The 20,181-nt window shown below is 42.8% G+C and overlaps 1 protein-coding gene across 3 annotated transcripts in view; it reads right to left on the bottom strand.

The window, feature by feature from the left end:
* Positions 1-20,181, bottom strand: part of SHROOM3 (shroom family member 3) — a 321,642-nt gene that overhangs the window by 199,745 nt on the left and 101,716 nt on the right. For all 3 annotated transcript variants that reach the window (XM_027058724.2, XM_027058719.2, XM_053217221.1), the window contains exon 2: positions 9,809-9,963. In XM_027058724.2, the coding sequence (XP_026914525.1) occupies positions 9,809-9,963 (155 nt within the window). The remainder of the gene's footprint in view (positions 1-9,808; positions 9,964-20,181) is intronic.

Here is a 20,181-nt window from a genome sequence, read left to right on the forward strand (position 1 = left end):
ATGATCTCTGGGTTCGTGGGTTCAAGCCTCGCCTTAGGCTTGCTGCTGTCAGCCTGTCAGTGCAGAGCCCACTTTGGATCCCAAGGGGTCATCTCAACTCAGCCAGACCCAGGGGTTTCTCTGCCTTTTGAAGGCTAAGAGTCTGCATAGGTCTCTTAGTGCTTCAAAACCTGTATTTTAAGCCTCTTCCCGGGACTTTAGTAGGACACCTGTGATCTTAGAGCCATGATAATTAAATAAGACATAAAAATATATCATCTGGAAGGAAAGTGGACAGTAAAACAGTGGAATTACCCAGAACAGGACAAAACTGCCAGGACCTTCCAAGCTTGGAGTTCCCATTGAGGACACATGTAGTGTATTTAACAATGGGTGGCATTTAACAATTCTTTCTGGAAACGTTTCTCTACCTATCACTCCCAAGAAGTGTGGGATTTGTGCTAAGGCTATACAAAGTGTGGTTTAAAAAAAAAAAAACAAAAAACAGGGACTGACAAAATAAGTGAATATCCCATGAAGACAGATAGATGCTCACATGCTCGTTCAACTTTACTACCTCTTGACATTGTCTTCATGGAGCATGTCCCATTAGATCGAGTAAGTTCAATGGCACTGAGCAAGCCATCTTTCTTTCGTGGTTTGTCTCCTGGGGGCACCATCCAGAAATGACACGTAGACTGAACATGGCAACTGTGGCATGATGGGTATGGTTTTACCTGTTCAGAACAGTTGGATGGCCCCCACACCTGCTGGCAAAAATGAGCTCCCGACTCAATGACATGTGGTAACAGCTCAGGCCACAGACATTCACGGGCGGGGGGCCGGGGCTGACGGCAGAACAAGTGCAGCCCAGGGACAACCCCTCCCCTGCCCACGCCCACTTATCAGTAGCAACATCTCTTAATGAGCTTTTAAAGAAAATTCCACCTCCATATAGCAGCAATGAGAAACAGGTCTCACAGAAATGCAAGAACAGGAGCCACTGGTGGGGTGGCCCTTCCCCGGCAGACCTCTCTAGACCTTACTTAGACAGTCCTGAAATCTCTGAAGCAGGGGTCTTTGTGTTTGCTCTTCAGTTCCCTGTGTGAACAAGGCTCTGGTCAGCCCTTGCCTCCCCTGGTCTGCTTCCTGATTCTCCTCCTGCTGCTATCCTAATGTCCCCTTCCACTCTGTGGGTCTTTCTTCTACCTCTCAGTTCCTGCCTCCTTGTTGTTTCCCTTTATCACTTTGACTTACAGCTTAAACTGGTGGTTCTCAAACTTTGCACAACAGAATCACCCAGGCAGCTTTAAAAATGCTCGGTGCTAGGTTACACCCTATACCAATTCAATTAGAACTCTAGGGGTGGGACCCAGGCAGTGGTTTGTTTTTTATTGACTTCCTATATAAATCCCAACGTGTAGCCAAGTTTGACAAGGAGCAGCTTTAAGCCATTTTGGATCAGGGGTGCAGATTTACAAACGTTTGGTTCATATTCTAAATTGGAATCACCCAGACTTATCTGTTCTAGCTGATAAACCCACATTTGGAACGGGGGGAAAAGATGCCACCATAACTTCTGAGTGATCTCAGAACTCAGACTTCATATCCTTCATAAAGGCTCAGACGGATATTTGAGTGCCATTCTTTAATAGTTGGGCATGGAGTGATGACTCCCGCTTGGAATACATTTGTTCAAAGTCAAGCCATGTTATCCCAGGAATGAAACCGGTCTTTCATCATCAAACCTCCTTCATTGGGAAGCAGTACGGCATTCCTTTGCATGCGGCTAGCGTTCAGCGCATAGCCAGTGAGCATATGTAATCCACTGAATAAAAATAGTGGTTATCATTATGGGCTACAGGAAAAAAAAAATGTCCCTTTTCTCATTACAGTAAGGGAGTCTTATTGTGCACTCTTAGGAAACCTAATAATGTGTTACATGAATTTTCCATGGGAAGGAACAACTGGTTAGGAAATCAAATACTATACTTCTAGACAGTGACATTCAAACCTAGGACTCCAGGGGAGCCAAAAACTGCTCTGAGTATGGTCCCAGCAGGATTGAAATACCTCCTCAAAGCATACTGAGCAAATTCCCATGATGCCAGGCCTCTTGGAAAAGTTTCTGGGGGTCGAAGGCCACTGCAGCTGCCTCCTTCCCCTCCTCTCCACCACTTGCTCAAGTGGAAAAAATGTTTCAAGGGTGAGTTACCACAGTTCTCAGTTATACTGGTTTCCCCTCTGGGGAAGCCTAACCCTGGGTCCCGAGACGGGATGCGGACTATACTGCAGCTTGGGGGTTTGTATTCACATCTAGCTATGTGCCAGCCCTTTGCTCAAATTAAGAACTGAAAAGGGCGAAAGAGCCAGAAGGACAAGTGAAGTCATGGTGAGGGTCACTGGGCGTGGGATGGGCGTGGGGTGGCGACAAGAGGGGCATCACAAGTGCTGGGGGGGAGGTGGGGGTGGGAGGTATCATATGGAAGACATGGAAAGCTTCCAAGACAGACGGCACAAGAGTGATACCGCCTGCCATCCTGGCCGCCACTATAGCTGCATGGTCTCCTGAGAGGGCATGGGTGTAACACACCCCCTTCTTACACTTCCACAAAGGACTCAGCCGCAGAGCACAGCATGGAGCCCTTTTTCACATCTTGAGAGGCAAATCTTGGGACTTGCACACACATCTTTCTCATCTGGCTTCTGTGTCCAGGTAAGGTGGAGGAAGGCACCTGTGTTGTGCACCGAGGCAAGCACCTGGAGCTCCAAGAACAGTTTTGCAACGGTCTCTAAAAAGATCATTGCTCCTTTTCTAATCGTCCTCAACTCCTCCTGCCTGCCCACTTGCGAGTTATCTTTTGACATCCTAATTTTCCCAAAGGCCACATGCTGTGCCGCCTAGAGAACATTACATTTTCAAATTGTTCAGCCTGTACCACGTGTGCTTATATAACCTAAGCATTTAATTCGGTGGAACAAAGATGCACGGGCAGATGAAAGTCACTTCCTAGAAAGCCCAGTCTGCACCCTGAGGGGCCTTTCCTGTAGTTCAGCCTCCCGCCAGTGAGCCACAACTGCTGACTTGTTTTAGAATCAGAACTCTTTTTACATAAGTTCTTCAGGAAAGATGGTCTTTAAAAAAAAAAAATCCCATTCTGAACTTGCGCCTCGTTGACACTGTCCTTTAAAATTAAATTTCCTTCTAGCAAAACAGTTATAATCAGAATCTTTAAAATTCATAGATTCTCATTTGCATGAGTAAATCAAATCAGTTCATTAAATAGAAAAATCGGGGCGCCTGGATGGCTCAGTTGGTTGAGTGTCCGACTTCAACTCAGGTCATGATCTCTGGTTCGTGAATTTGAGCCCCACGTCAGGGTTACTGCTGTCAGCGTGAAGCCCACTTCAGATCCTCTGTCTCCCTCTCTTTCTCCGCCTCCTCTCCCCCCTTTGCCCTCTCCCCCGCCACCTCAAAAATAATTAAACATTAAAAAAAAATAGATCAAAACAGAACGCAGTCAGGTAAATTTTCATGAGCTGGAACTGTATAATATATACTGTACAAAATCATGGAATAATGATTGGACATTTTATTACAGTGAAGCATTTTCAAATATACTGTCTTATTTTACCTTTCTAGCAACTGAGTAGGGAAGATATTATTATTGTTCTCCATTTTAAGAAGCAACTTAATCTCAGAGAGATTGATTTGTGCCCATGATACCATGGGAGATTGGAATCCAAGTGATAGGGACTCCCCTTTGGCATGCACCTGAGAGTATGCTGGCATACTCTGGTTGAGAGATTGTCAATTTATAAGGACAAAACACAGGCTTTTTATGTTCTAGAAAAGTTCAACCCATCCTTCAAACTTTGTTGCTTTGAAAATAGGGACTTCTGTACTTTTTAAAGCTCTTAATAAATTCTTTCCTTAAACTACCTTTAAAAAGTTAAAAAGAGACATCAGATGGTTAATCAGAGTAAGTTGCTTTAAGAATATAGACGTTTTTAAGGGAACAGAATCAGGCAGGTAGTAGGGAGGGGAGGGGAGATAGCAAAATAGTGTGAAGGAAGAAGGGAATGGAGAGTGATCATATCCCAAGAAATTATTTTCTTTTGTAAATAATAACCATGAGTTGAAAAAGGAACTTGTTTGCAAAATCCTTTTCTTTTATTTTTTCATTAATAGTTAATAGAGCTCATTTTTTTTTTGTATCCTTTAAGACTCTTGGAGCATCTGGGTGGCTCAGTTGGTTGAGTGCCCAACACTTGATTTTGGCTCAGGTCACAGTCCCAGATCCTAGGGTCATGGGATTGAGCCCCACATTGGGCTCCACACTGAGCATGGAGCCTGCTTAAGATTCTCTCTCTCTCTCTTCTTTCACTTTCCCTCTGCCCCTCTCCCCCCTGTTGCATGCATTCTCTCTCTGAAATAAATAATAATAATGATAATAATAAAACAAAAAGGCCTTAAAATGCATTCTGTTCATTACCAGATACTTCTTTTGAGATCACTGACTTGCAAATCCTATATGAGCTATATCTCACAACTCAATCTAGACACGAAAAAGAATTTTGTGTCACAGAAATCTGACACAGAGGTAGCAAGTGTGTGAGCCACCCATCCCATTCCATTCCAATAATGTCATCTCACCCGTTTATAAAAAGAACTATTCTGCTAACCCTCAGATATGTGGGATGGGTTTGGGGGACGGGGGGAGTGTGGGCCTGAGGGCTGTGGTGAACTTAATTCCATCCCCATTTTTGTTAGAGGGAGGAAGCAACTCTATTTTTTTTTAATGTTTATTTGTGTGAGAGAGAGAGAGACAGAGTGTGAGCAGGGGAGGGGCAGGGAGAGAGGGAGACACAGAATCTGAAGCAGGCTCCAGGCTCCAAGCTGTCAGCAGAGAGCTTGACGCGGGGCTCGAACTCACGAACGGTGAAATCATGACCTGAGCTAAAGTCAGAGGCTCAACCAACTAAGCCACCCAGGTGCCCCGAGGGAGGAAGCAACTCTAAAGCAACAAATGGTTTTACTTCCAGAGGCTGATGAAGAACCTGGGTGCACAAAGCAGTGACGTGAGGCCCCATGGCCTGTGTTCTCAGAGACCAAGCTTCTCACTTAGGCTACTAGCATTTGGCTTTGGGCAAGTCACTACACATCTTTGGATGCCGTTGTGTCATTTCTTCCTCTAGGCAGAGCCATGGACCGAAAGTAACAAAACCTAGATTCTCACTTTGGCCCTACTACACCAGGCAGTTCACATATTCTAGGCAGATGCTTATGTTTTTCTGCTAATTCAACCCCCCTTTCTCCTTTGTCCCTCTTTTTCAGTAAAATGTGATCGACTCCTACTTCTCACATATACACATATAGTCGGTCAAAACAACAACAAAAACAACAACAACAAAACATTCCCTTCCAACACCATCAATTCATAGAATCATGAATGGGGAGGGAAAATGCTTATTCAAATTTCCAGAAATGCTGGGAAGGTTTGGGAGTAAGATTTCATTCTGAAAAGGGGCTCACTTTTCCCCACCCTTCCCTTACTGTTCTGAATCAGGCATACTGCCTCCTATGCGCAGAAGGAAATGGTCCTCTTATTAACTGGGACCTCCAATCACATGCTATGTTCTAGAGATTAGAGTAGACTTCTCACAAGAGGTAATTTACTTAACAAATATGCATTATATTTCCAGGAGAGCTCATGCTTTAATCACCATGCTATGTACTGCATATACATATCTCTCTTTTAAACCTCACAACCTTCAGATAGATTAAATGACTTGCCCAGGGTCACAGAGCTAGTACCTAATGCCATCAGACTTCATATCCAGGCAGCCTCAAACCTTCATCATCATCTCATGCATCCTCTCAGAAAGAATGAGTCTGACTTTCATGTGGCTACCCTCAGGAATGTTAAACCTGAAGATATTTTCCTTTGTTTCCACTTTAACAGTTAACTTGGCTCTAAGACTTGTATTTTACGTATATCTGTCAAATAAAGTCTCTATTGATTTGAAAGAGGGTTTGGAGTATTGACTCTTACTTGTATACATGTCTACTTTCCTAATTTAAATGCTCTGCATTCCACAAAGGTTTTCCTTCTTCAGTTTTCCTTCAGCTAAGATGTTTGTTTTCCTTTTGGAAGGTCTTTTCTTGGGCCGCCTTCTTACTTTATCATTTTTTTTTTCCCATTTATCCATCACTAGCTGTAGACCTTCCCTCTTTATATACCCAGCACCCAATACATTCTCTGCCCCTGCAGCAAGCACACTGCCCCTTCACTCCCTGTTCCTGGAGGACTGACTCTCCTTCTTCATGGGTCAGCAGATCTTGTAAGGTCTTTGACTCACAACTCACTCGAGACTGCATTTCTCTTGTCACTGTAGCCTTCAAAGAAGGTGTTTCCACGTTTGATTGTTTCTGCTCACTGGGTAAGACACCCTCAAAACGTATATAAACACCACTTCTCTGCTCAACATTCTTGGCACTTTTATGATGGATGTGAGCTGTTGCCCTCAACTACCCAAACCTAACTTGAATGGAAAAAGAGGCAGGTACAGTTAGAGCTGCTGATATGTAAATTTTCACTACACAAATGATTTCTCTATAAAACAGAGCCTCCAGTTATGTTTCCAGGAAGCCACCTCAAACTTTTTTAAACGTACAGAGATCACTCAGGAAAAGAAGGAAATTTAATAAATGATATACGCAAGTCACTCTATCATGAATGAATAGAAGGAAATGAAATCTCAGGACATGACAGGTGCTAGAAAGGCAAGACTTCTCAAGAAAATGACAGCGCTACTCAATACAAAGTCAGATTGATCCAGAGCAAAGGGGTTTGCATTTACCCAGTTCTCTGAAAGGTCACGGAGGAATGTCCATCCATGTCTACCAAAGCATGTTTATAATCTCCATCTCTAAGTATGTGTGAGAAGTAAAGACAGCCTCCTTTTCCTTAAACTCTGAGAGTTCAACTATAAAAATCGACACATAATAGATGAGATAAGACATATTCAAAAGACATCTGAGAGACGAAATGTTTCCCACACCAGAAGCAGGGAATGCAAGGACTCTCCAGTAACCTTATCGATCACATTAGCATATCTAAAGAAAGAATGTGTCAATCAGAAAGGGGATTTGGTGTGGAGGCACAGGGAAGAAATGAGACTGGAGAGCAGGGCTTAGGCAGCATGACTCCCTGCCGTCCAGAGGGGAAAGGGTCCCCACTCACCAGTGAGAGCATCTGGGCCACCTGGCAGATGAGTCCCTAGTGGAAGCTGGGCCATCTGGCCATCAGAACAGATGTCAGCACTTGCTGGGGTCCCAGAGCCTGTACCTTCACCCTGACAGAGATCACCGTGCAACCATCTCACCTCACCATGGTCAGACTTCTTAGTTTTCCTGTCAAATAAAGTACTGGCTCTTGGACCACTTGGGATACTTGTTCCACTTAGAGTCATCTTTTGCAAAATGAGTTAATACATTAACATTGTGGTATACATCCTTCAATTTCTCGTGAGTTTGGATAACATAAATTAACATTCCTAAATTTCACGAACTCCTGGGCACTGTCATGACCAGTTCTGTACCTGTAAGGCTGGTGACCAGCCCCTTAATGATAGTAAATTCACCAAGGGAATAAAGGAGGTAGGGGGGAGGGGAGGAGTGGTAAGGAGGGCTTCTTGATAACCAGGCAATCAGCATATTTGGCAATATGGCAATTCTCTTCCATTTTGCCACATGCCCCTCTAACCCAACCCAGAATAATAATGATCAAATATTGCATGCCTACTATGTACTTATTACTCTATTCATTAAATCCACATAATGTGCTTTTGTGGCAAGAATCTCTATTTTATAAATGAAAAAATTGAGGGTTAGAGAGGCCCAAGGTCATGCAGCTTGCAAATGACAAGGCCAGATTTCAGCCCTGAGACTGGTTCCTGTTCTGCTAGAACACATAATTCAAATCTCATGGCATCATCCACTGGAAGGCAGAACAGGAGGCCAGCATGACTACTTTTCATAGCAAAAAACAGAGCAGCTTTCTCCAGAAGTTAATCTATCGCTAGAGTCCCATCAAAACAAATCAAGCCTATGGATTCCGCTATTGGTCCTAAACAGATAGAATGCCAGGGTTCTAAAGTTGGGCTTTGGGTTTCAATGCCAAAGCGAGTGCAAAACCTTCAACACTCTTCTGAACACATGGAACAGGCCTCATGGTTCTGAGTCTTCCTATGCATCCGTTTGAGAAATCAGCCATCATGTTTGGGATGACTGCTTTTGCTTTACTCAAATCATGACCTGTAAGGAATTAGCCTATGCCTACAGTTAGCCAATAATAATGTAAAGAGCAGCAGCATCTGTTGCAACCATGTTATTACCATGAGTATGGAGAGTATTTCATTTCACCTTTCCAATCGCCCTATAAAGTAGATTTTTTAATCTCCACTTAAAGATGTGGAAACTGAATCTTCAATGAGGTTAACTAAGTTGCCCAAGGTCACACAGCTAGATGACAGCCCTGGGAATTTGAACCTGGGCCTGATCTAACTCTGTGCTTTGAGCCACTCTACATCCCTGGCCACCAGAGAAGCAATGGCTACTTAGATGGTCCTGAAGAGAAACCAAACACAGCCCAGCACTGAAGACTAACACAGTGAGACCACACCCAGGGCTGTGTTTTTGTGGTTGGGAGTTGCTGCTCTATTCCCCTATGCAAGGGCTCACTCAGTAAAGTTTGGAAAATGAATGAATGTAGGAGTGAATGGTCCCATAAGAGGGTCTCTTATGAGTGATGAAAAGATTAGGTAACTTTTCACATCCTGAAAACAGTGTAGCATGATGAATGACTCCTAGAGTTCCAGCCAACTTGAACATTCTCAAATATCATAACATATAGTTGCCATATGAGGCAGCCAAAACCTGGTTAGTGAAGAAATATCCAAATAAGCAAAACGCGCAGGCATAGGGCTTAATAGGACAAGGTAATGACTCGCAAGTGGTGCGGTGAAGCAGAACCAGGGGCATTTGGAGTCTCTTCTGGTTCTTCAACTTATCAGCTCTGCTGCCTTCAGTAATTTAGGTAACCTCTTGCCTGTAAGTGGGGCTAGTGATGGCTATCTCACCAGATTCTTATGAGGTTAAATGAGCTAACGTACGTAAAACACCGGAGTAGCGCTTGGTTTGTAACAGTGCTAAAAAAATTTTTTAACCCCTATCCCTTTTTCTAAATACTTCCCTCCACCAAGATGCTGGCTTCCCAGGAGTGGGAAACATCTCATTTTAAGGCATTATAACCAATCACAACCCATACCTTTTCCAAGAAAAGAGCCACCACAATTGCAAACAGGAAAACAAGACAACACAAACAAAAGAAGGAATTTGCTTGTTTTGATGACTGCCGTGGTATAGGTGAGGCTAGTGGAATGGCACCTAAAGCTCCAAGCTAACTGCTTTCTCTAGTTCCACAATGAGACAAGGCTTCATAGCGCTCTGACCACCTTGGGGATTAGAGTCACCTTTCATTACACCTAGAAATTTAGGAAGTACTGTGAGGCAGAGCTCTACCAAGCCAATACCTGTTGGGAAAGCCAGTGTTTGAAAAGAAAGTGGTATCTGAAATGTCTTTACTCAACTTCCTCCTCACATGCCACAAGATGGGCATGGAAAAAACCAGGGCGGGTGCGGGGGCGGTAAACAGGGTGGAGGCAGGGAGGCATAAGGATCCACACAGGGAGGTTTAAAAAACAAGGTAGTGAACCCAGCTCTTCCAGGGAGGTGGGTCAGGGTGGGGGCACTAGCTCAGCCTACCTGCGTACCAGCAGCCTGAGGGTCTTGTAGGATCCTTTCACCAGGGAAACGGCCTCCCTCCTGGAGCTGCTCAACACAACCTCGTTGATGTGCACCACCTCGTCCCCAGCCCGCAGCTTGGAGCTCACCGAGTCAGCTTTGCCCCCTTCTTCGATCTGCTCAGAGAGAAGAGAGAACCATAGGTAAGCTGCCCCAGGCCCTGCTGGACTTCTGCAGAGCAGACAGACCGGTTATGACCACGCCCCACTGGTAGCCAACCCGAGGGTATGGGGGGGGGGGGGGGGAGAAGGTAGGGATTGCCTCCTGTTTTCCACACGCTCTAGCACCCAGCACCCTGCCTGCCCACAGAGGGCGCTCGGAAACATTAGCCAAAGGGGTGAAACTAGTTTCCATCCAAAAGCAGCCATCCCATTCCGCTCTTGATCCCCACCCCTTTCCAGCTTCAACTCCCCAAGTCCACTCAAAATAACTGTTTTGTTCCTTTACAAGTGAGTTCTTCTTATCTCATTTTTTTAATCTAAAATTATAATTCAGTGGATAAGTAAGCTGTGGTACACCCAGACAATGGAGTGTTACTTAGCACTAAAAAGAAATGAGCTGTCAAGCCATGGGAAAACATGGAGGAAACTTAAATGCATATTACTAAGCGAAAGAAGCCAATCTGAAAGGCTACCTACTGCATAATTCCAACTACATGACCTTCCAGAAGGGAAAAACTATGGGAACAGTAGAAAGATCAGTGGTTGCCTGGATTAGGGGGAAGGGAGGGATGAGTAAGTGTAAGGCAATGAAACTACTCTGTGTGAGAGTAGACAGGTTGATAACATGACATTATACCATAGATGTGTAACACCAAGATTGAACCCTAGTGAAAGCTCTAGACTTTGGGGGATAACGATGAGTCAGTATAGTTTCACCGACTAACGAATGTACCACCCTGGCAGGGGATGTTGATAATGGGGGATGCTATCCAAGGGAGGGGGAACAGGAGGTATATGGGAACTTTACTCCACTCAATTTTGCTGTGAACCAAAAACTGCTGTAATAAATGAAATCTATAAAAATGTTATAATTTATTCAACAAAGGGATTCAACACTGGCTTTATGCAAGAAATTGTCCTAGGTGCTAAGGGTGTAACAGTGGACAAAACAGAAACCCTTGCTCTTCTGGTGGTTAGGGTAGAAGTGGGGAGGCAAACCCTAAACATAAAAAACAAGTAACTGATGTAGTACATTAGAAGTTGATGATGTCTTTTGGAAACTAACAGAGCAAAAGAATTGCTCGGTCCAGTCATCAGATGCCAATGGATGCTTGTGGAATGTCCATAATGATGAAAGAGATTTAAAAAAGGAAAAAATAAAAGAAAACAAAAAACACATAAACAAAACCTGACCCATATTTTATCTCTTTTCAATAATTACTCACTAGAATTGCCCACATTTTCATAAACCTTCAATCGGTCTTAATATATATAAAATGGACCAAATTCCTATACTGAATTTGTAAGTATGGCCCTTGCTGGCCTTTGTTTTTAATTATTAATATATGCTAAAACCGATGCTTTAACTAACTTAAAATGATACTCATGAGTTTACTCTTAAATCACATGTTCATTAATTTATTAGAAAGGATGAAAATAAGAAAGCACATAAGAGGAAAAGGGACAGTGAGTCTTCCCCCTGCTCCCTCCACGTTACTCTCTAAAGGTAACCACTGTTTACAGTTTAGTTTATAAATTTCATTTCTTTTTCTTTTTTCTACAAAAATAATATCACACTACCCATACCTCCTCCATCATCTTTTGGCACTTAACAGAGAGGCATTAAAGTGAGGTGGTTAAGAGTTTGAAGAGTCAAACAGAGACCTTGAGTAAGGGGAAGTCACTTACTCTAAGCTTCAGATTGATCATCTGCGAAATGAGAGACAAATAATACCCACCCCAGAAAGCTGCAGTGAGGACTAATGAGATAAGCCACATGAATGGGTTAACACAGACCCTGGCCTATGGTAAGATTTAAAAAGTGGTAGCTATTGTTTTCATAATTCATATAGCATGAAGATCTTTCCATTAATAAAATATTCTACTGTAACATCATGGTGTGAATGTAACCCAGTGTATGTAGCCATCCCCTCTTGATCATTTCCTCCTGCCTTTCTCATCCTACTAAACTTCCCTGTCAACCTTCTGTAAATGTGCTTTTTTCCAAGCACATTGGGCATGCTCTAAACACAAGGTTACACCAGTGGTTCGGTGTAGCAGTTCAGTTTTGCTTCTTGGAAATCCAACTTAGATCGCTCTCCACACTTGTAGCACCCTTGAGCCACCTATGAAAACTGCATTATGCCATTGTGCTTAAGAGCTGGTGCGCTGGAACCAGAGAGCGTGGTTCTATCCCTGGCTGTGTGACTTTGAGCAGCTTATTTAACTTTATTGTACCCCAGTTTCCTCCTTCGTACGAAAATCATGCTCTTTGCAGAGGCTGTCATGAGGAGTAAGTGAGTTCTTCATTTACTGATAAAGCAAGTAAAGTGCTTAAGCCCAGCACACAGCATGTATTCACTGAAGGTTACCTCTAATTTCTACCCATCCTTTGAGGTCATGTTCAAATCCTGTCTCCTTAAAGCTTTTCCAGATCTCTCATCCATACCACCCAATTCCCTTACCCTTGCAATCTGTCCTTTAAGAAGTAACTCCGTTTTCCCCCATTTTTAGAGAATCAGATGAGTAAAGTAATACACAAACTGTGAAGTGGCATCTAAATAGTTTATTGTGTTTACACCACTTTCACATGCTGCTTGTCATTTTCACACCCTGTCTTCCTGATTGCAGAGCCCTGTCTACCTGTGCCTGTTCCCTGCCCACAGCCCCAGCTCACCCCCCGCTGGAGCTGTGAACTCTTTGAAGGTGGGAACCGTGGTTCCATCTTCACTTGTGCCTCCTTTACCTCCCCAGAGCCCGGCACATAGGACCCCTCCAGAAATATCGATTCATCCAGCAAGTACCTACTGAGCATCTACTGAGTGCCAGGTATGGAGCTAAAGGCTGTGGGTACAATGATGAGCACCACAGACACAGTCCTGCTCAAGTTATGGTTTGTGGAGCCAAATCCTCCCTGTATGATTTGCCAGCATTTTCAATAAAATGAGAATGAAACAAGGCCGAGGAAATGATTGATTTCTTACAAGAAAGGATGTCAAGGAAGCCCATTTGTATATTTTACATTATATCCATCTTGTGACTGATTTATGTGAAAGCAAACAGGAGGGATAAGGTCATAAAGAGTTTCCCTGTCATTCACTGCTCTCACCGACTATATTTATGACCCTCTGTATTTACAGAGAACTTCTCATAATCTCTTCACTTGGCGCAGAACTTTGAGGTTTAAAATGCTAACTTTTTAAAAGTCGATCAGTATAATTATTTATAAGATTGAGAAAAAGTGGAGGTTGGGATGACTTTTTGAAATGGTATTTATTTATCAAACCTAAGTTGGGCACTTTGATTCTCTTATACTTTGTCAAATTTCTCCATACTCTTTCTTTGTGATTCATGCTATCTTGGGGCTTTAATTATTACCAGGGATGACTTCAACATCATAATGACATAATACTAATTATTTTTAATGTAATGACAATGATATTAATCTTTTACATAAGTCCCTATCCTGTGTTTTCAGTTTCTCTTTTCCTCTTCCCCCTTTTCCCCCCAACTACCCCTCCTTCATTACAAAACTTCTCTTCAACCCAGACAGAATCTCTGTCCTCAAATGATTTCTACCTGTCTTAAAACAACCCACAAAATGGGGCACCTGGGTGGCGCAGTCGGTTAAGCATCCGACTTCAGCCAGGTCACGATCTCGCGGTCCGTGAGTTCGAGCCCCGCGTCGGGCTCTGGGCTGATGGCTCAGAGCCTGGAGCCTGTTTCCGATTCTGTGTCTCCCTCTCTCTCTGCCCCTCCCCCGTTCATGCTCTGTCTCTCTCTGTCCCCAAAATAAAAATAAACGTTGAAAAAAAAAAAAACAACAACAACAACCCACAATCCCAACCTTTGCTGGGGGGATTTCTGGTTATGACCTTCTTCTAGGTTTTAAACTCCTTCAGATCAGAAACTTAGTGAACATATTCATTCACAAATATTTTGTAAGCGGCTATCTTGTGTCAGACACTGTTCTAGGACTGGAGAAACATCGATGAAGGAAACAGTATTCTCTCCTTTGCTGAGTTTACATTCTAGTATATTTTTAATTTATTGCATACCTTTGTATGAAACAACACACACATGCACTGAGGTAGGTCAGAGAGCCTGCAGGGAGGAAAACAAGGCTGGATTCTTTGTGTCCTTAGGGTGCTGAAATTTACCCATATAAAGAACGCTCTCCGGGAGGTCAGGCAATTTCTGGGGAATCAGGGGAGCCCTGGGAGGTTTGTTCTGTGCTAGGTTACATCCAGGGGCTCTACTCCAAAAGGTAGAGATCCAGTAGGACCAAGTGAGGCCTTGAGTTGAGCCAGTGGGCACAAAGTGTAGCCCCTGGTCTAACTTGTTTCAGCTGACCAGATTAAGGGCCGCTCTCCTGTTGTGAACACTCAGGACGCCCATATTCCCGTCTCTTCCTTTGCTGCTACGGGCCCTTTCGCCGACTTTCTTTTTGGTACCATCACTGTCTGTGGATATTCTGTTTGTTGACCACTCAGGTAATTGAGTGGTTGCCAAGAAAGGTGAAACTATTGACTAAAACCAGGCTGTGAATTACCTTAATCTATATTGTTGTCTCCATTTACTATCAGGAACGATAAATTGAGATACTGAGGTACTTTAGCTGATGCACCGGCAATGATATAATTGATTTCAATGTTCTGAGGCTAACTAAATGCATAAATCTTAAGTTGATGTCAATTATTCACACAGTTTATCTAAAATAACTATTATGACTTTAGATAAACATTTACAAAAGGTTTAACAATAATTTTCCTGAACTATTCATCAAAGAGGATTATACTTCTTCTAACTCCAAGCCCTGCTGATACTGTCTGTCAACAAGACCGAGTGAAAAATGAAGCTTATTATTTTAAACCTTTGGACCAATACTTGAGCAGCTAAAAAGGTCACTGGCATTGTTTGTCCAATTTCACCTGCCGAGAACTTACTTATTCCAAGAATGTGATTGTCAACAGGTTAAATGACTTCAGATAATACACCATGTACAGCTGGTGGGAAATCCCTAGGCTAACAAAGTAGGGAGAAGGTGAGCATACCCCTGGAAAATTAGCATACCGTTTTGTTTCTCAAATCCTAAATGTGTCCACATCGACAGGATTAAGTTGATTTTTCTTTGACGACCACGTGAGGGATTGGCTTTTGAATTATTTATAATCTTTCACGTTGCTGTAAATTTAGCACCTGAAATAGTGCCTGCACATAATGATGATTGATAAACATTTGTTAAACAAATGTGAAGGGGCTGGCTTTAAAGAAAAAAATACAGGACTGCACGATATGTAATATGATAGAAATATATTCAAAATACAGGTATGGGCAGAAATGCAGGAGTTCAGTGTGCCAGGGTCAGTAGCTGGATCTCCTTCTCTCTCCCTTAACCCCTCTAGCCCAGGCTAAATGAAGAAAAGGGACACTGTCAATTTGCTGGTGTTAATTTTTTTAAATGTTTGTTTATTTTTGAGAGGGAGAGAAAGAGAGAGAGAGGGAATGCGAGACAGAGAGAGAGAGTGCAAGCAGGGCAGGGGCAGAGAGAGAGGGAGACAAAGAATCCGAAGCAGGCTCCAGGCTCTGAGCTGTCAGCACAGAGTCTGATGCAGGGCTCAAACTCACAAAACAGTGAGATCATGACCTGAGCTGAAGCCGAACGCTTAACCGACTGAGCCACCCAGGTGCCCCAGGACACCGCCATTATGGATTGGTCCTGTGTTCTGCTCCTGGGTTTGTGCCCTCCAAACCCAAATGCCCCGTCTCTCCGCTTCCCCAGCCCTATTTTCCATCTTATGTCATTGGTTTCAGTTTTACCATAATTATAAGCACACCTTTGGCAGTGACCTAGTGACTCTGTTACAATTTCGATTAGATCAGGTCACACCCCTCTTTCTTGCATGACTCTACTCATCACACTCAGAGTAGAAATCAAAATCCTCCCTATCTGTGCACCAAGGACCCTGTTGGATTTGGCCACCTTACCTTTCTACTTCCTACCGCCCTCCTCCTTGCTTACTCAACACCAGCACCCACCTCCTCACCTCCTGGCGGCATGTGGAGTTTGCCAGGCACACGCCCATCTCAGCCCTTGTACCTGCTGTGCCCCCCAGGTAATCATTTGCTTTTCCTCCTCACCTACTCTAAGCCTTTAGACAAATTCAACTTCTGGGGGAGGCTCTTCCTGACCACTCCTCTAAAATTTCAGCCTCCCCTAATATTGCTTATCTCCCTTCCTGTCCTTATTTTTTTCTTTAGCTTTTAGAAACTCACTATAGGTTTCTGTTATGCTTCTTGTTTATTGTCCATCTCCTCACTTAGAATGCCAGCTTCCTAAGGGCAGGGATTTGGGTCTGTCTTGTCCACTGCTGTATTCCCAGTGCACATAATAGCATGAGGCACATAGACGTGCTAATATTTGTTGAGTGCCTTCTGTGTTCCAGTAACTATCGCATCATCTTAAAAGTCACAATGACTCAGTAAAATATTTATCTCCCTTTTATAATTTTTTTTTCCTTTTGAGAGTGAGAGTGTGTATGAGCAGGGGAGGGGCAGAGGGAGAGGGAGAGAGAGAGACTCTTAGGCAGGCTCCACACCCAGCCCAGCACAGAGCTCAAGAAGTGATGTGGGACTCAATCTCACAACCATGAGATCATAACCTGAGCTGAAATCAAGAGCCAGACGCTTAACTGACGGAGCCACCCAGGCACCCCAAAATCTCCTTTTTCTATGAATGCCAAAACTAGGGCTCACAGGAGCCAGATGATTTGTTCAAGTTTTCAAAGTCAAAAAAAACAACAGAGCTGGGACTGGAATTCAAGATTTTGACTTCAGGGCCCTCAGTCTCCAGCCTGCTGCCTCTGAGAATCCCCAGATCTTTGTCCCTAAACTAACACTTCTTTACTTGTCTGCTTAACACTTCAAGTGCCTGAGAAATCTGACATCCTGTACTTCTGTGTTCTGACCCTTCTCTTTCAGAGATGCTAAGAACTCTGAAACTATTATGGGAACTCTGCAGTCAACAGAGTGCAGCTTACCCATGAGAAAAAGTTGGTGTGCACCACTGCTGGGGCAGGTGCACATAAAACTGAACATGTAAGGAGGTCCATGTACGTGCATTTCTGTCTGGAGTTGTAACTAAAATTGAGCCTGTCCTGTACAAGTCTACCACAACTGAATGAAGTTCACCTGCATTTTAATGTCTAAATTCTTGAATGATTTTTTTTTTTCCTTTCCTGACTGCTTTCATTCCAGGATGACAAGGTAGAAGGAAGGGAGGAAAGGATAATTGAATAATTCACAGTCAACGCAAGGTGACGTACAATTTGTTTGCTGTTTTGTGCAGTTGCTGTTTTGAAGAGAAATATGTTCTCTGTAAGTACAAAAACTGTACTAAAGCAATAAGCAAAATAAAGAAAGAAAAAGATAAGTAGATTAAAAAATATATTGGGACACCTGGGGGGCTCAGTTGGTTAAGCGTCCAACTCTTGATTTCAGCAGGTCATGATGTTATGGTTTTGTTGGTGAGTTTGAGCCCCATATCAGGCTCTGTGCTGACAGCACGGAGCCTGCTTGGGATTCTCTCTGTCTGCCTCCCTCCTGCTCCCTTGTATGTGTGTGCGTGTGTGCATACTCCTCTCTCAAAATAAATAAATAAACTTAAATATATACATATAAAGAATCTCTAAAGCAAAGCTTTTGAGTGTTGCTTTTTATTTACCAGGGATTATCATTACTCACAGCTTGGTTTTAAACTATATGTAAAGTGGGAATAATGAAATAAAGTCAAATCAATCAAAGTTCCTCCCTGGAACTTTATCTGGCTCTCAGGTCCTATGAAATTAGTAAGCGTTCTTTGGAACCCAGGACTAGATTTCAACTGCTGAACTTTAAACAAAACAGAGAAACCTTCCCATGATTGTACCGAGTGGCATGAGGGTACAGATGTGAGTCCCCTCCATTCTCTCCACCTGCTTCTCATCTAATCCCAAATAATTAGGTATATACTGTTGGAAATTCCTTTTTGGATTACAGAATTGTGTATGTATTAGTAGAAGAAAGAACCCTAGGTTAGGACTCAGGAATCCTGTGTTCTGACCCTGATTCTGGCCCTTTTTATCTGTAGGGCCCCAGATGAGTCTATTATTTATAAAATATGTGTGACATTGTTTGCTGTGCATTTACGATAAGACAGTGCCTTAGAAATGGAAGCATGTGTTTCTTATACTTAAAATGACCAACAGGGAAAATGTCACAGTTTTACTTGAAATTGGAATTCACATATAACACTTACTATTAAAATTATATAATCACTTTCTTTTGTTACCTTCTAAATAGAAAGTATGTTATTTCCCATGCAAGGTTCATTCAGCCCTGGGCTGGAGGCAGGGCAGTGTGGTGTATAAAGACTGAGCGTTCTACAGCCAGAACAACATGCGTAGGAGTCTCACTCCCAGGACTGGGTGATCTCTGGCAAAATACATGCCATCTCAGAGCATCTCTTTCTTCAGCCTAAGTATGAGAACAAGAAGACTCACCACACAGAGTTAGTATGAAGATTCCATGAACTAACACATGGAAGTCTCCATACACATAGCAAGGCCTCCATACAAGTGAATTGCAGGGGTTTGTAGTTTAATTAGTAAGTTTAATTCTTTTCTGACTGTTCCCACCACAAGAATCATGTGTTAGCAACTGCAGAGACCAAGGGGAAGACACTTACTGAGAGGAAGAGAGAGGTTATTTTCTTAAAGTCAAAGAATAAGAGTTAGTTAACTTGAATTATATATGAAACAGAAGACAGCCTTTCCTTTGGAGGGAAGTTTCCAGGACAGGAAGTTACCCAGTGACACCCTATGGACCATCCAAATGAGCTGCAGCCCCAGAAAGCCAAGACATGCCCATAATTCTTGATTTACTGCCCACTGAGTGGAGGAAACCAATCTCAAAGTAGGATAAAAGTCAGGCTTCAGCAAAGGCACCTCAGCCACTCAACTTTCTTCATTGCCTGCAGAAAGTTTTCCAGACTTCATTTCCCCCAACATAGATGATTCCATAAGTTTGGTGGTAATTAAGAAGTTAAGTTATAGGGGCGCCTGGGTGGTGACTCGGTTGGCTAAGCATCCAACTTCAGCTCAGGTCATGATCTCACAGTTTGTGGGTTTGAGCCCTGCATCAGGCTTTGTACTGACAGCTCAGAGCCTGGAGCCTGCTTCAGATTCTGTGTCTCCCTCTCTCTCTGCCCCTCCCCCACTGGCGTTCTCTCTCTCTCAAAAATAAATATTAAAAATAAATGAATAAAAATAAAAAAGTTGTCAGTGTTTATTTCCGTGTGTTGATAGATACTCTGCCTCATCTTACAAAAGATTTGAGGAAACTCCTTGTAAATACAAAAGAATAAAGAAAATAGCTGAAGGAATCTAAGCAAAAAGGAAAAACTAAAATAAAATCAAAGCCGAGATTAAGATGAACCTTGAGAAATACATCACATACATGAGGATTCTCATTATCTGGGTATTCATTATTCAGGTCTCCACAGTTACAGGGTTTCAGAGGGAGACAAAGTCTTCATAATTTATAAATATTCACTAGTGAAGAGACACTAAGGCCTCACTCAAGTAGTTAAGCACTAGCCCCTGTCTCCTGCTACTATATCAATGTCTTTGACAGTCTGGTTGCATGTGAGGTTGCAAATCATCAATACAACAAGCAAATAAAATGCAAATCAATTGCATAGTTAACCAGAATATCTTTCAAAAGAGGCAGGATGTAAAATAAAATGCAAATATAGTTAACTTGACTATCTTCCTAATGAGGCAGAGTATAAAGGTTAAAACATTGCACGATCTTAAAATTTTGTAAGAAAATTAGGACCAAAAAGGTCAACATAATTAATTCTTCATTCTGAGGATTAGCACATGGTTGCAGTTGTAACTTAATTTTTTTAAAAAGGTTGAATAAACTTATTTCCATAGTTGTTTGTTTTATTTTAAAACTACATATAATCTGAAAAAAATTTAAAAAAATTTTTTTCAATGTTTATTTTTGAGAGACAACATGAACGAGGGAGGGGCAGGGAGAGAGAGGGAGGCACAGAATCCGAAGCAGGCTCCAGGCTCTGAGCTGTCAGCACAGAGCCTGATGTGGGGCTCGAATTCATGAACTGTGTGA

The sequence above is a fragment of the Acinonyx jubatus genome, chromosome B1, assembly GCF_027475565.1.
Source record: "Acinonyx jubatus isolate Ajub_Pintada_27869175 chromosome B1, VMU_Ajub_asm_v1.0, whole genome shotgun sequence".
In the NCBI taxonomy this organism is placed as follows: Eukaryota; Metazoa; Chordata; class Mammalia; order Carnivora; family Felidae; genus Acinonyx; species Acinonyx jubatus.